General features: G+C 23.5%; 1 protein-coding gene across 2 annotated transcripts in view; it reads left to right on the forward strand.

Annotated features, from left to right (window-relative positions):
• Positions 1 to 16,999, forward strand: part of LOC145261040 (serine/threonine-protein kinase dyf-5-like) — a 170,223-nt gene that overhangs the window by 105,623 nt on the left and 47,601 nt on the right. For both annotated transcript variants that reach the window (XM_080119187.1, XM_080119188.1), the window contains exon 4: positions 9,631 to 9,752. In XM_080119187.1, coding sequence (XP_079975313.1) covers positions 9,631 to 9,752 — 122 coding nt within the window. The remainder of the gene's footprint in view (positions 1 to 9,630; positions 9,753 to 16,999) is intronic.

The following is a 16,999-nucleotide window of genomic DNA, read 5'->3' on the forward strand; positions in this document are numbered from 1 at the left end:
TTTTTTTAACTAATATTTTCAAATGATTCCATATTTAATTTTTTTTTTTTTTTTTTAACTAATATTTTCAAATGATTCCATATTTAATTTATATTTTTTTTTTTTAACTAATATTTTCAAATGATTCCATATTTAATTTTAATTTTTATTTTTTTTAACTAATATTTTCAAATGATTCCATATTTAATTTTTATTTTTTATTTTTTAACTAATATTTTCAAATGATTCCATATTTAATTTTTATTTTTTTTTTTTAACTAATATTTTCAAATGATTCCATATTTAATTTATATTTTTTTTTTTTAACTAATATTTTCAAATGATTCCATATTTAATTTTTATTTTTTTTTTTAACTAATATTTTCAAATGATTCCATATTTAATTTTTATTTTTTTTTTAACTAATATTTTCAAATGATTCCATATTTAATTTTAATTTTTTTTTTAACTAATATTTTCAAATGATTCCATTTTTTTTTTAACTAATATTTTCAAATGATTCCATATTTAATTTTTATTTATTTTTTAACTAATATTTTCAAATGATTCCATATTTAATTTATATTTTTTTTTTAACTAATATTTTCAAATGATTCCATATTTAATTTTAATTTTTTTTTTTAACTAATATTTTCAAATGATTCCATTTTTTTTTTAACTAATATTTTCCAATGATTCCATATTTAATTTTTATTTTTTTTTTAACTAATATTTTCAAATGATTCCATATTTAATTTTTATTTTTTTTTTTTTAACTAATATTTTCAAATGATTCCATATTTAATTTATATTTTTTTTTTTAACTAATATTTTCAAATGATTCCATATTTAATTTTTTTTTTTTTTTTTAACTTATATTTTCAAATGATTCCATATTTAATTTTTTTTTTTTTTTTAACTAATATTTTCAAATGATTCCATATTTAATTTTTTTTTTTTTTTAACTAATATTTTCAAATGATTCCATATTTAATTTATATTTTTTTTTAACTAATATTTTCAAATGATTCCATATTTAATTTATATTTTTTTTTTTAACTAATATTTTCAAATGATTCCATATTTAATTTTTATTTTTTTTTTTTAACTAATATTTTCAAATGATTCCATATTTAATTTATATTTTTTTTTTAACTAATATTTTCAAATGATTCCATATTTAATTTTTATTTTTTTTTTTTAACTAATATTTTCAAATGATTCCATATTTAATTTTTATTTTTTTTTTTTAACTAATATTTTCAAATGATTCCATTTTTTTTTTAACTAATATTTTCAAATGATTCCATTTTTTTTTTAACTAATATTTTCAAATGATTCCATATTTAATTTTTTTTTTTTTTTAACTAATATTTTCAAATTATTCCATTTTTTTTTAACTAATATTTTCAAATGATTCCATATTTAATTTTTATTTTTTTTTTAACTAATATTTTCAAATGATTCCATATTTAATTTTTATTTTTTTTTTTTAACTAATATTTTCAAATGATTCCATATTTAATTTATTTTTTTTTTTTTAACTAATATTTTCAAATGATTCCATATTTAATTTTAATTTTTATTTTTTTTAACTAATATTTTCAAATGATTCCATTTTTATTTTTTATTTTTTAACTAATATTTTCAAATGATTCCATATTTAATTTTTATTTTTTTTTTTAACTAATATTTTCAAATGATTCCATATTTAATTTATATTTTTTTTTTTTAACTAATATTTTCCAATGATTCCATATTTAATTTTTATTTTTTTTTTTAACTAATATTTTCAAATGATTCCATATTTAATTTTTATTTTTTTTTTAACTAATATTTTCAAATGATTCCATATTTAATTTTTATTTTTTTTTTTAACTAATATTTTCAAATGATTCCATTTTTTTTTAACTAATATTTTCAAATGATTCCATATTTAATTTTAATTTTTTTTTTTAACTAATATTTTCAAATGATTCCATTTTTTTTTAACTAATATTTTCAAATGATTCCATATTTAATTTTTATTTATTTTTTAACTAATATTTTCAAATGATTCCATATTTAATTTATATTTTTTTTTTAACTAATATTTTCAAATGATTCCATATTTAATTTTAATTTTTTTTTTTTAACTAATATTTTCAAATGATTCCATTTTTTTTTTAACTAATATTTTCCAATGATTCCATATTTAATTTTTATTTTTTTTTTAACTAATATTTTCAAATGATTCCATATTTAATTTTTATTTTTTTTTTTTAACTAATATTTTCAAATGATTCCATATTTAATTTATATTTTTTTTTTTTAACTAATATTTTCAAATGATTCCATATTTAATTTTTTTTTTTTTTAACTTATATTTTCAAATGATTCCATATTTAATTTTTTTTTTTTTTTTAACTAATATTTTCAAATGATTCCATATTTAATTTTTTTTTTTTTAACTAATATTTTCAAATGATTCCATATTTAATTTTTTTTTTTTTTTTTTAACTAATATTTTCAAATGATTCCATTTTTTTTTAACTAATATTTTCAAATGATTCCATATTTAATTTTTATTTTTTTTTTAACTAATATTTTCAAATGATTCCATTTTTTTTTTAACTAATATTTTCAAATGATTCCATATTTAATTTTTATTTTTTTTTTAACTAATATTTTCAAATGATTCCATATTTAATTTTTATTTTTTTTTTTAACTAATATTTTCAAATGATTCCATTTTTTTTTTTAACTAATATTTTCAAATGATTCCATATTTAATTTTTTTTTTTTTTTAACTAATATTTTCAAATGATTCCATATTTAATTTTTATTTTTTTTTTAACTAATATTTTCAAATGATTCCATATTTAATTTTTATTTTTTTTTTTAACTAATATTTTCAAATGATTCCATTTTTTTTTTAACTAATATTTTCAAATGATTCCATATTTAATTTTTATTTTTTTTTAACTAATATTTTCAAATGATTCCATATTTAATTTTTTTTTTTTTTTTAACTAATATTTTCAAATGATTTCATATTTAATTTTTATTTTTTGTTTTAACTAATATTTTCAAATGATTCCATATTTAATTTTTATTTTTTTTTTAACTAATATTTTCAAATGATTCCATTTTTTTTTTAACTAATATTTTAAATGATTCCATATTTAATTTTTTTTTTTTTTTTAACTAATATTTTCAAATGATTCCATATTTAATTTTTATTTTTTTTTTTAACTAATATTTTCAAATGATTCCATTTTTTTTTAACTAATATTTTCAAATGATTCCATATTTAATTTATATTTTTTTTTTAACTAATATTTTCAAATGATTCCATATTTAATTTTTATTTTTTTTTTTTAACTAATATTTTCAAATGATTCCATATTTAATTTTTATTTTTTTTTTAACTAATATTTTCAAATGATTCCATATTTAATTTTTATTTTTTTTTTAACTAATATTTTCAAATGATTCCATTTTTTTTAACTAATATTTTCAAATGATTCCATATTTAATTTTTATTTTTTTTTAACTAATATTTTCAAATGATTCCATATTTAATTTTTTTTTTTTTTTTAACTAATATTTTCAAATGATTCCATATTTAATTTTAATTTTTTTTTTAACTAATATTTTCAAATGATTCCATATTTAATTTTTATTTTTTTTTTTAACTAATATTTTCAAATGATTCCATATTTTTTTTAACTAATATTTTCAAATGATTCCATATTTAATTTTTTTTTTTTTTTAACTAATATTTTCAAATGATTCCATATTTAATTTTTATTTTTTTTTTAACTAATATTTTCAAATGATTCCATTTTTTTTAACTAATATTTTCAAATGATTCCATATTTAATTTTAATTTTTTTTTTTAACTAATATTTTCAAATGATTCCATTTTTTTTTAACTAATATTTTCAAATGATTCCATATTTAATTTTTATTTTTTTTTAACTAATATTTTCAAATGATTCCATATTTGATTTTTATTTTTTTTTTTAACTAATATTTTCAAATGATTCCATATTTAATTTTAATTTTTTTTTTAACTAATATTTTCAAATGATTCCATTTTTTTTTGTACTAATATTTTCAAATGATTCCATATTTAATTTTTATTTTTTTTTAACTAATATTTTCAAATGATTCCATATTTAATTTTTATTTTTTTTTTTTAACTAATATTTTCAAATGATTCCATATTTAATTTTTATTTTTTTTTTAACTAATATTTTCAAATGATTCCATTTTTTTTAACTAATATTTTCAAATGATTCCATATTTAATTTTTATTTTTTTTTTTTAACTAATATTTTCAAATGATTCCATATTTAATTTTTATTTTTTTTTTAACTAATATTTTCAAATGATTCCATTTTTTTTTTAACTAATATTTTCAAATGATTCCATTTTTTTTTTAACTAATATTTTCAAATGATTCCATATTTAATTTTAATTTTTTTTTTTTTAACTAATATTTTCAAATGATTCCATTTTTTTTTTTAACTAATATTTTCAAATGATTCCATTTTTTTTTAACTAATATTTTCAAATGATTCCATATTTAATTTTTATTTTTTTTTTAACTAATATTTTCAAATGATTCCATATTTAATTTTTATTTTTTTTTTTTAACTAATATTTTACAATGATTCCATATTTAATTTTTATTTTTTTTTAAACTAATATTTTCAAATGATTCCATTTTTTTTTAACTAATATTTTCAAATGATTCCATATTTAATTTTTATTTTTTTTTTAACTAATATTTTCAAATGATTCCATATTTAATTTTTATTTTTTTTTTTAACTAATATTTTCAAATGATTCCATATTTAATTTATATTTTTTTTTTAACTAATATTTTCAAATGATTCCATATTTAATTTTTATTTTTTTTTTTTAACTAATATTTTCAAATGATTCCATATTTAATTTTTATTTTTTTTTTAACTAATATTTTCAAATGATTCCATATTTAATTTTTATTTTTAATTTTTTAACTAATATTTTCAAATGATTCCATATTTAATTTTTATTTATTTTTTTAACTAATATTTTCAAATGATTCCATATTTAATTTTTATTTATTTTTTTAACTAATATTTTCAAATGATTCCATATTTAATTTTAATTTTTATTTTTAATTTTTTAACTTATATTTTCAAATGATTCCATATTTAATTTTAATTTTTATTTTTAATTTTTTAACTAATATTTTCAAATGATTCCATATTTAATTTTAATTTTTATTTTTTTTAACTAATATTTTCAAATGATTCCATATTTAATTTTTATTTTTATTTTTAATTTTTTAACTAATATTTTATAATTATTCCATATTTAATTTTAATTTTTATTTTTAATTTTTTAACTAATATTTTCAAATGATTCCATATTTAATTTTTATTTTTAATTTTTTAACTAATATTTTCAAATGATTCCATATTTAATTTTTTTTTTTTTTTACTAATATTTTCAAATGATTCCATATTTAATTTTTATTTTTTATTTTTTAACTAATATTTTCAAATGATTCCATATTTAATTTTTATTTATTTTTTTAACTAATATTTTCAAATGATTCCATATTTAATTTTTATTTTTATTTTTTTTTACTAATATTTTCAAATGCTTCCATATTTAATTTTTATTTTTAATTTTTTAACTAATATTTTCAAATGATTCCATATTTAATTTTTATTTTTTTTAACTAATATTTTCAAATGATTCCATATTTAATTTTAATTTTTATTTTTTTTACTAATATTTTCAAATGATTCCATATTTAATTTTTATTTATATTTTTATTTTTTTAACTAATATTTTCAAATGATTCCATATTTAATTTTTATTTTTTTTAACTAATATTTTCAAATTCTTCCATATTTTATTTTTTTTCAATTAATATTTTCAAATGATTCCATATTTAATTTTTTTTTTAACTAATATTTTCAAATGATTCCATATTTAATTTTAATTTTTTTAAACTAATATTTTCAAATGATTCCATTTGTAATTTTAATTTTTTTTAACTAATATTTTCAAATGATTCCATATTTAATTTTAATTTTTTTTAACTAATATTTTCAAATGATTCCATTTTTAATTTTAATTTTTTTTAACTAATATTTTCAAATGATTCCATATTTAATTTTTATTTATTTTTTTAACTAAAATTTTAAAATAATTCCATTTTTTTAATTTTTTTTTTTTAACAAACAATTTTTTAAAATCCAACATTTTCAAATGATTCCATTTTTTTCCTTTTTTAGGCTAACATTTTCAAATGGTTCCATATTTAAATTTTTCTCAAAAAAAACTTACATTTTCAAATTAATCCAGTTTTTATTTTTTATGTAAATGATTCCATTTTTTTAAATCTTTTCAAAATTAACGTTTACAAATTATTCAATTTTTTTTATTTTTTAAATTACCAATTTCAAATGATTCCATTTTTTCTTTTCTTTTTTAAAATCTAACATTTTCAAATGGTTCCATATATATTTCTATTTTTTTAAACTAACATTTTCAAATGAATGCAGATTTTCTCTTAGATCATTTGGAAAAGTTAGTTACTATTTTTTTTAACATTTTCAAATGGTTCCATGTTTTTCTTTTTTTCTCTACAAAAACATTTTTAAATGATTCCATTTTTTTTATTTATTTTTTTTTTTTTTCAAACTAACAATTTTAAATGATTCTATTTTTTTAATTTTTTTTTTTAAAAATAACATTTTCGAATGATTCCTTTTTTTTTTTTCATTTAAAAAAAAACAAAAAAAATAACAAATCAACCTGACCTTGATTGGGTGAAAAAAAATATGCTGACAGATTTTGGTAAGAAGGCTTTCCTGCATTTAGAGATCTCAACAGTCAAGGGGTGGGATTTTGCTGCTGGTTGGGTTAGTCAGGGGTATGTACGTTGAGGGAGCACATAGCACATTCCATTAAAACAATGATTTAATATTGCAGTGAGGAGATAAAAGTTGAAGCTTGGCTGATAGTGCGGAGCCTATTTGATTGGATTCTTTTTTGGACCTTGAGAGACTATTAGTAGATGCACCGATATAAATGTTGCAGCAATACTCCATGCATGGGCGAATTGTAGCTTTGTAAAGATATAAGGTGCTCTCCAGTGTCAGTAATTTTCTAACATGGTAAAAGGAGCCCGCCTTCTTTGCAGCAGTCTTGGCAATAATCATTGATATCTTTGTTTTGTATTGAGTCAATATTCACAATTCCGACACAAGCATTCTGGGGGGGGGGTATAAAAACGAAACCGAATGTATCTTTTATATCATGCTCTTGTGCCCCTTGGTCATGTCCTCAGGTGGTTTATGTCCCACTGTGCATTGCATTGCATCTGGAACAAAAGCTCTCTCAATGCATAGCAACAAATGCAAGTCTCATTTCTTTCTGGACAAAAGATGTTTATTGAGTTGCAATGATTTTCCACAGTCGAAGTTGCATCATCGTTTCTCATCCTTAGAAGGAGGGTGGGTGTCTCTCTTTTGTTATGGTTTTTGTTGCAATATTTTGTTTAATGAGGTATGATCCCACACAGTCGGACGATTCTATTTATAAACAATGCTGCTAAGAACTGACGAATCAAATTAAACCACGTTCTGCTACCAACCAATCAGAAACCAGAATTGCTTCATAAATATTAAACCTTTTCTGGAGCAATTTCACATGTTCTTTTCCCGGGTTTCGACACGGTAAGAATATTTTGTTCTGTGGAACTGTCTACTACAAACAAGTCACCTCCCAGGACTTGTGTGTAACAGCGAACCATCTGAAACTGTTCTGAAACTCAAAATGGCTTACACTTCTAGAGGTTAGCCGTCATTTATTTCTCTCTCGTCACCTTCACACAGACCCTGCCAATCTATATTCTCAGGGAATCACCGACTTTTTCTGATCTGCTCTCATCTGAAACACTCATCTCAATCTTCCCCCAAAATCGCATTCCAGGAATCATTTTGTGATGTGGCGATCCACACCATGCCATGTCAATGATTGCTTGGCCCGTTCAAGCCATCTCTAATTTTATGATACTGTATAAACAAACAACCTGCCTATGCTAATCTAATATATAAAAGGCTATATGTCTGTCTGTTTGCCTCCATATTTTCATACTCTGTCTCTTCCGAAACAAAAAGTCCCAGAGCGGCGCTAGGGACGTCAAATGATTGAAATTTTTTTACAGGCCATTCTTTCATGGGTCTTTAGCCGGTTAAAATAGTTTTTAATGGGTCATTAGCCGGTTAAAATAGTTTTTAATGGGTCATTAGCCGGTTAAAATAGTTTTTAAGGAGTCAAAAATGGGTCAAAATTGAAAAAAATCGTTAAACATTTTGAACATTCATCTCAGTTTATTTTTAATTGCTTTTAATTACGTTGGTGCAGCTGTAACATCACCAGCTTTGAATTTCGGTTTCGATTCTAGCTGATGGCACCTAAATACGTTTTTTTCTATTTAATTAATTGGAATTCTTCTTGAGATGAGTAATTTTGTATTATTTATTTATTTATTACCGACTGTTATCCTCATCTTTATAGTTGTTTTGTCACAACGTTTCCGTCAACTATTCCTCTGGCCTTCGTCAAGTGGTTAACGTTGTGAAAAAAAGCAAAAAGACTAGAAGATGAGGATAAATGTTTTTAAGTTTTTTTTTTTTTTTACACGGTGGTCACCACTTATCTAGGCCCAGAAGCCACTCAGGAATAAGGGTTATTGCAAGTACATTACGTTAGTGTGGAGATTTGATGAAGTGTTTACTTAAGGGGGCGGTTCATTAGGAATTTGTTAATGTTGGACTTGAAGACATCCAAGTTGTAATCAGGTGGGAAGCAGATAGACGGAACAGAGTTCCACAGGCGTGCAGTTTTAAGAAAGAAGCTTTGTTCATGGGATCCACGTTTTGATTTAGGCACAGATATAGAGTGGGGGAAATTTTCATAGTGGATTCAGCTAGACGGGTGTTTTTCGTGAAGGATTGGCGAGGGGGGACCAGAGATTGGAGTTCAGATGAGCATCTGTCATGGAAATAACGATAAAACAAGGATAGGCTCACAACGTCTCTTCTGTGGGAGAGAGGTTGCAGGGTAGAGAAAAGGGCATCCCCCACTAAGCCACGAAGTCTATTTTGTACTCTGTCAAGGCAGGATAGGCTGTTTTTAGCAGCTCCTGCCCAGATATGGCAGCAGTATTCCATCCTTGGACATACTTGGCTTTTATATAGATAGAGAATTGCATCAGTAGTGAGATATCTTCTGGAGCGGTAGAAGGATCCAACCATCTTCCCAGCGACCTTGGCAACAGACTTGATGTACGTGTTCCATTTCAGATCAGGAGTAAAGGTATTGTTTCTAGTAATCTAAAAAAAATAATGAGCTCCAATTCCTAATCCTATATATTGCACTAGCCAAAACTGCCAGTCTGTCTACATTATACAACATTTCTGTTGCCTGTGAATGTTTCAGCCAAGAAGTTTGAAGAATGAACTTTCAGGAAGATTGTAATTTTAGTCATTGATATTTTTGAAGCTATTGATTTTTTTTTTTTTTCATGTTTTTTTTTTCGTTGCATTATATTATCTTTGACCTATTCTTTCTTTTTTTTTAAATTTTTTTTAGTCATTACGCAAGCTGAATCATCCGAACATCATCAAATTGAAGGAAGTTGTCCGAGAAAACAACCAGCTTTACTTTGTCTTCGAGTACATGAAAGAAAACTTATATCAAATGCTTAAAGACAGGTATCTATTTTTTTTTTCTCTCATACAAAGTGGGATAGAGATGATTAAATATTTAAAAAAAAAAAAAAAAAAAAAAAAATTTTTTTAATTATTTTCTGCTTTACAGTTGTCCCATTCCCACATCCATTTCCGGCCCTGTCGGTGGGGCTTTAGAATACACCGACTGTCCCCCTGCAGAGGGTAAAAGTCCCTCAATGGGGGTCCTGGATATGACCTTAAACTATATCCAGTGGTGAGGCCCCAGCTTGTGGGCTTTGGAGAGTGTGGAGCCACCCTTTAATTACCATTGCTCCCAGGTCCACTCTGACCCGGAGTGGTAGTACCTGTTAGGGTCCCAACTATGGGTTAAATAGAAACCAACGTGAAAACAACAAATATATTTTATTAAAAAAATTTTCCTTCAAAATCTTTGGATTCCGCATTAAATAACCCGAAAAGGGTTGATATGCCGTAAAACAAAAACAACCAACCAACCAACCACATCCATTCCCGCCTGACGATATTTCAATGTTTTTCCTTTTTTAGGGACATTCTTTGGTCCCTTTTTTTTTTTTTTAAAAAGAGATGCTATCTCGAAATATTAAATAGCTCCACTATCACGGTTACATCAAGCAGTTCATATTTACTGATTTGAATTGTGATTATCTGGAAAAATAAATAGATATACAAGTTTAAAAAATAAGGTACTCTTGCATAATTTGACCCGAATTCTTGTGAATTCCTGTCAAACATGGATCGGGTGAGACCGGTAATTATCGGTGTCAGCCGAGTGTCATAACAGACGCAGACTAATGAAAAAAAAAAAAAAAAAAACGGAAAAAAATACAAATGCAAATAATGAAAAAAAACAAAAAAAAAACTTGAAAAATGAAAATATGTTTATTTTATTTTAGTATTTAATTTTTTTTGCAATAATATTTATCAACAGAAAGTTTTTTTTTTTTTTTTTTTTTCTCCAAGAAAAGATTTTTTAATCGTATAATTGTTAGGTGTAAGTACAAGCCTTTTTTTTTTTGTTTGTTTTTGTTTTCTTTTTTGTAACTATTTTTTTTTTCTTGTTTTTATTTTTATTTTCAAGACTTGCTGTTCAGTCAAGTTCTTTTGGTGGCACTGTCCATTTGTACATCTCCAGGAGAAACCATCATTTACGCACAATCTTTTTTAAAGCAAACATTTGCGTTTACAATTGTTGCACCTCATTTTTTGGACAGCAATTTCTTCTCCTGACAATATGAGATTGTCTGCATCGATGTTTTCATTTCTTTTTCTAACATGTATAGATTTATTTTCTTGTCTGTCATTTTTCTGTTTGGCGAGTTTGAAAATATATTTGTTTGTCAGCTTTTCTTTCTTTTTTTTTTTGTTGGTTTATTCGCTTTCTTCCAATTCGAATGTCGTCTGCTTCCATTTAGATAGCGCTTTTTCATTGGCTAATGAAAAAGCGCTTTTTTATTGGCTAATCAAACTCCCAAAAATTCAATTAAAAAAATAATAATAAATAAATAATAAATAAATAACTAATCAGAAAATAAAAAGTTACCCCTGCCCCCTTAATATCACCTTAAAATTACTAAAAACATAACAGAAAAAAAATTAAATAAAATAAGAAGTCGAGTTAGCGTTTCAACATTTGAACAACACTCGCGGTTGACACCGATGATTGCCGGTCTCGCCCGATCCAGGCTTTATGGGAATTCACGAGAATTTGGGTCAAATTATGCAAGAGTACCGAAAATGATAAAACAAATAAGGCCTTCTTTCGTTTGTCCATTTTTGTTCATACGTCACGTCAATGCAACACCCGATTTTCTGCATTGCTGTAGCCTTAATATATAGCGTGTCTTAATAAAATGTATACACTCTTTAAATTATCTTAACTTGCTACATGAATACGCTATACCACGTTCACAAGAGATGCTTAGGAATGGCACTTCAAACGGGATGGAGCACTTTCCACTATCATGACATAAGAGCATATCTTGATAGTCAACTGCAAGACAGATAGTTAGGACGTAGCCTGATCTTAAATGGAACATGTACATCAAATCTGTTGCCAAGGCCGCTGGAAAAATGGTGGGTTCTTTCTATCGATCCAGTAGATATCTCACTGCTGATGCAATTCTCTATTTATATAAGAGCCAGGTACGTCCAAGGATGGAATACTGTTGCCACATCTGGGCAGGAGCTGCTAGAAAGGACTTGTCCTGCCTTGATAGAGTTCAAAATAGACTTCGTAGCCTCGTAGGAGATGTCTTTTTCTCTTCCTTGCAACCTCTATCTCACAGAAGAGATGTTGCGAGTCTGTCTCTGATGTATCGTTATTTTCATGGAAAGTGTTCGACTGAGCTTCAATCTATGGTCCCCCCTCCTCGCAAAACTTTCACAAGAAACACTCGTCTAGCTGTAAACACTATCAATAATTCCCCCCACTCTTTATCTGTGCCTAAACCTAAACGTAGATTCCATGAACAAAGCTTTTTTATTAGAACTGCACGCCTGTGGAATTGTCTTCCGTTTTCCTGCTTTCCGGCTGACTACAATATGGTTGTCTTCAAGTCTAACGTAAATAAGTTCTTGATGAGCCGTTCCATATAAGTTATCAAATTTAACAAATTTTCATTACTAATGATTATTATATTGTCCAATTTCTACTGTACACTCTTTAACCCTTATCCTTGAGTGACCTCTTGGCCTTGATAATGTGTTGATACCTATGAAAAAAAAAAAAAAAGAAAAAGTCCAATGTGAACAAGTTCTAATTGAATCGTCCCCCTAAGTAATCCAAGTTACAATATTCCCACTGTTTACTATGCTAAAATGTTGGTTTTATGGTAATTTAAAGAGTGTATACATTTTATAGGGCCACACTGTATATGGATACACACCAGGTTTGTAACTGTTAAATATAAAACAAAATAAATAAAAAATATAACAAACTTAAGGAAAATAATAAAAAATAAATAAAAAGTAATGTCTCACCATATTTCAATGTTTTTATGTTAAGAACATTCTTGGATCCTTTACTTTTGTAAAAGGTGATATTCTTAAAATTATATCAAACAGATGATATTCTTAAAATTATATCAAACAGATGATATTCTTAAAATTATATCAAACAGATGATATTCTTAAAATTATATCAAACAGATGATATTCTTAAAATTATATCAAACAGATGATATTCTTAAAATTATATCAAACAGATGATATTCTTAAAATTATATCAAACAGATGATATTCTTAAAATTATATCAAACAGATGATATTCTTAAAATTATATCAAACAGATGATATTCTTAAAATTATATCAAACAGATGATATTCTTAAAATTATATCAAACAGATGATATTCTTAAAATTATATCAAACAGATGATATTCTTAAAATTATATCAAACAGATGATATTCTTAAAATTATATCAAACAGATGATATTCTTAAAATTATATCAAACAGATGATATTCTTAAAATTATATCAAACAGATGATATTCTTAAAATTATATCAAACAGATGATATTCTTAAAATTATATCAAACAGATGATATTCTTAAAATTATATCAAACAGATGATATTCTTAAAATTATATCAAACAGATGATATTCTTAAAATTATATCAAACAGATGATATTCTTAAAATTATATCAAACAGATGATATTCTTAAAATTATATCAAACAGATGATATTCTTAAAATTATATCAAACAGATGATATTCTTAAAATTATATCAAACAGATGATATTCTTAAAATTATATCAAACAGATGATATTCTTAAAATTATATCAAACAGATGATATTCTTAAAATTATATCAAACAGATGATATTCTTAAAATTATATCAAACAGATGATATTCTTAAAATTATATCAAACAGATGATATTCTTAAAATTATATCAAACAGATGATATTCTTAAAATTATATCAAACAGATGATATTCTTAAAATTATATCAAACAGATGATATTCTTAAAATTATATCAAACAGATGATATTCTTAAAATTATATCAAACAGATGATATTCTTAAAATTATATCAAACAGATGATATTCTTAAAATTATATCAAACAGATGATATTCTTAAAATTATATCAAACAGATGATATTCTTAAAATTATATCAAACAGATGATATTCTTAAAATTATATCAAACAGATGATATTCTTAAAATTATATCAAACAGATGATATTCTTAAAATTATATCAAACAGATGATATTCTTAAAATTATATCAAACAGATGATATTCTTAAAATTATATCAAACAGATGATATTCTTAAAATTATATCAAACAGATGATATTCTTAAAATTATATCAAACAGATGATATTCTTAAAATTATATCAAACAGATGATATTCTTAAAATTATATCAAACAGATGATATTCTTAAAATTATATCAAACAGATGATATTCTTAAAATTATATCAAACAGATGATATTCTTAAAATTATATCAAACAGATGATATTCTTAAAATTATATCAAACAGATGATATTCTTAAAATTATATCAAACAGATGATATTCTTAAAATTATATCAAACAGATGATATTCTTAAAATTATATCAAACAGATGATATTCTTAAAATTATATCAAACAGATGATATTCTTAAAATTATATCAAACAGATGATATTCTTAAAATTATATCAAACAGATGATATTCTTAAAATTATATCAAACAGATGATATTCTTAAAATTATATCAAACAGATGATATTCTTAAAATTATATCAAACAGATGATATTCTTAAAATTATATCAAACAGATGATATTCTTAAAATTATATCAAACAGATGATATTCTTAAAATTATATCAAACAGATGATATTCTTAAAATTATATCAAACAGATGATATTCTTAAAATTATATCAAACAGATGATATTCTTAAAATTATATCAAACAGATGATATTCTTAAAATTATATCAAACAGATGATATTCTTAAAATTATATCAAACAGATGATATTCTTAAAATTATATCAAACAGATGATATTCTTAAAATTATATCAAACAGATGATATTCTTAAAATTATATCAAACAGATGATATTCTTAAAATTATATCAAACAGATGATATTCTTAAAATTATATCAAACAGATGATATTCTTAAAATTATATCAAACAGATGATATTCTTAAAATTATATCAAACAGATGATATTCTTAAAATTATATCAAACAGATGATATTCTTAAAATTATATCAAACAGATGATATTCTTAAAATTATATCAAACAGATGATATTCTTAAAATTATATCAAACAGATGATATTCTTAAAATTATATCAAACAGATGATATTCTTAAAATTATATCAAACAGATGATATTCTTAAAATTATATCAAACAGATGATATTCTTAAAATTATATCAAACAGATGATATTCTTAAAATTATATCAAACAGATGATATTCTTAAAATTATATCAAACAGATGATATTCTTAAAATTATATCAAACAGATGATATTCTTAAAATTATATCAAACAGATGATATTCTTAAAATTATATCAAACAGATGATATTCTTAAAATTATATCAAACAGATGATATTCTTAAAATTATATCAAACAGATGATATTCTTAAAATTATATCAAACAGATGATATTCTTAAAATTATATCAAACAGATGATATTTTGTTTAAATGTATGTATGTATTTGTCTACCTAAAACTTTTGACAGAAGCAATGGATTTTCACAACAGCAGTATCGTTTTGAAGCTCAACCCTTCGGACGACAAATATCGAAAAATTAGCTAAAAACATTGATTCCTTCACCCTCAACTGGGCACTTTTCTACAGGGAGGGGTTGCTTTTTTCATTGATATTTTCGAAAGTCATCCCCTCTTTTCTCGATTTACTAGCCTTAATTTATACATTCGTCACTTCCGCTTTGGCGATGGATGCAACAGCAAAGACGTCACATTCTTTTCCTTTTCTGCAAGCGCGGTATGGGTTAGAGCCTGCCTGCCTACTACCACTTTTTTTTTTCTCAACATGCACCTCCAAACACCCAGGCATTGCCAGGCACCCAGGCTAGTCTATATATATATATATATATATATATATATAACGGCAAAATGTCCTTGCGTGTTTTTGTATGTTCAGCAAAGGATTTTTTTCGGGGGTGGGGGGTATTACTATAATTTAGAAATTTTTATATATTCGCTAGATCGTAATATCTACGATTCGCGAACAGGTTGGCCTTTTTATGTTTTTATTGCTCTACTCTGGCTTTGTGTCAGACGAAAACGAAGATTACAATGGAATAAGAATACAAACAACGGTAAAAAAAAAAGAAGACAATAGAATGCAACGGCGCCAAAAAAAGATCCCAAAAAATTCTTCAGAATCTAGAACACAGCGTGCAAAATGTCAATGTAAAAAAAAAAAAAAAACTAAGTTACTGTCAAACCATAAACACACAAAGAAAAAAAGATCTATAATGAGTTTGCATAAAAAAAAAAGAAAGGTATCATCATCATCAGTCGTATTATTTGGATTCTTTGGATTCTACTAAGTGTTATTCTCACAATGTTTTGGTCGATGTAACCTCCGACCCTACGGTTGGAGGTACTATGTTTTAGAATTTTTTATATACTCCCTAGATTGTAATATCTACGATTTGCAAACAGTCGTCATCTCTACATTTATTTTGAGCTAGTTTAAAAAAAAAAAAAAAAAACTGGTTTCCAGTGTTTGTTTGTCTTTTTTGTATAAGTAAAGCGAAACTGAATCGAATCAAATCAGCTCATTGGCCTTCGTGGCCGGCATGTCTTGAAGGTAATCAGCTTTGATCAATGTGGGGAAACCCTTCATATCAGACAATTCCCTAATCATTAAGACATTGACAGAACTCCCCCCCCCAAAAAAAAAGGGAGCTGGTTTTCCCCAATATCGTGGTGAAGCAAATACGCCAGAAAGCTGAAAGCTTAACTGGCTTTCAGCCAAAAATCGATTAAAAAGATTTTCCCAAATCTCAATACCCTTTATGTCAAATCTCGAGTCTGTAGACTGAAAATTGACAGAGTAATTTGGTAGAAAAATGTGCCCACACAAACATAGACAATTTCACTTTTATAGATAAAATGTATCGGGCATTGCCTAGTATTAAATGCTACGTTAAATTCCTTTAAAAGAAAAAAAATATTAAAAAAAAAACTGAAAGAAACTCAGACGTGCATGCAAGTATTGTGTTTTTTCTAAACAGTTCAATTCTTGTTGACAGCGGATTGTG

This window comes from Euprymna scolopes, chromosome 37 (genome assembly GCF_053919585.1).
Source record: "Euprymna scolopes isolate OS-2025 chromosome 37, ASM5391958v1, whole genome shotgun sequence".
Taxonomy (NCBI): domain Eukaryota; kingdom Metazoa; phylum Mollusca; class Cephalopoda; order Sepiida; family Sepiolidae; genus Euprymna; species Euprymna scolopes.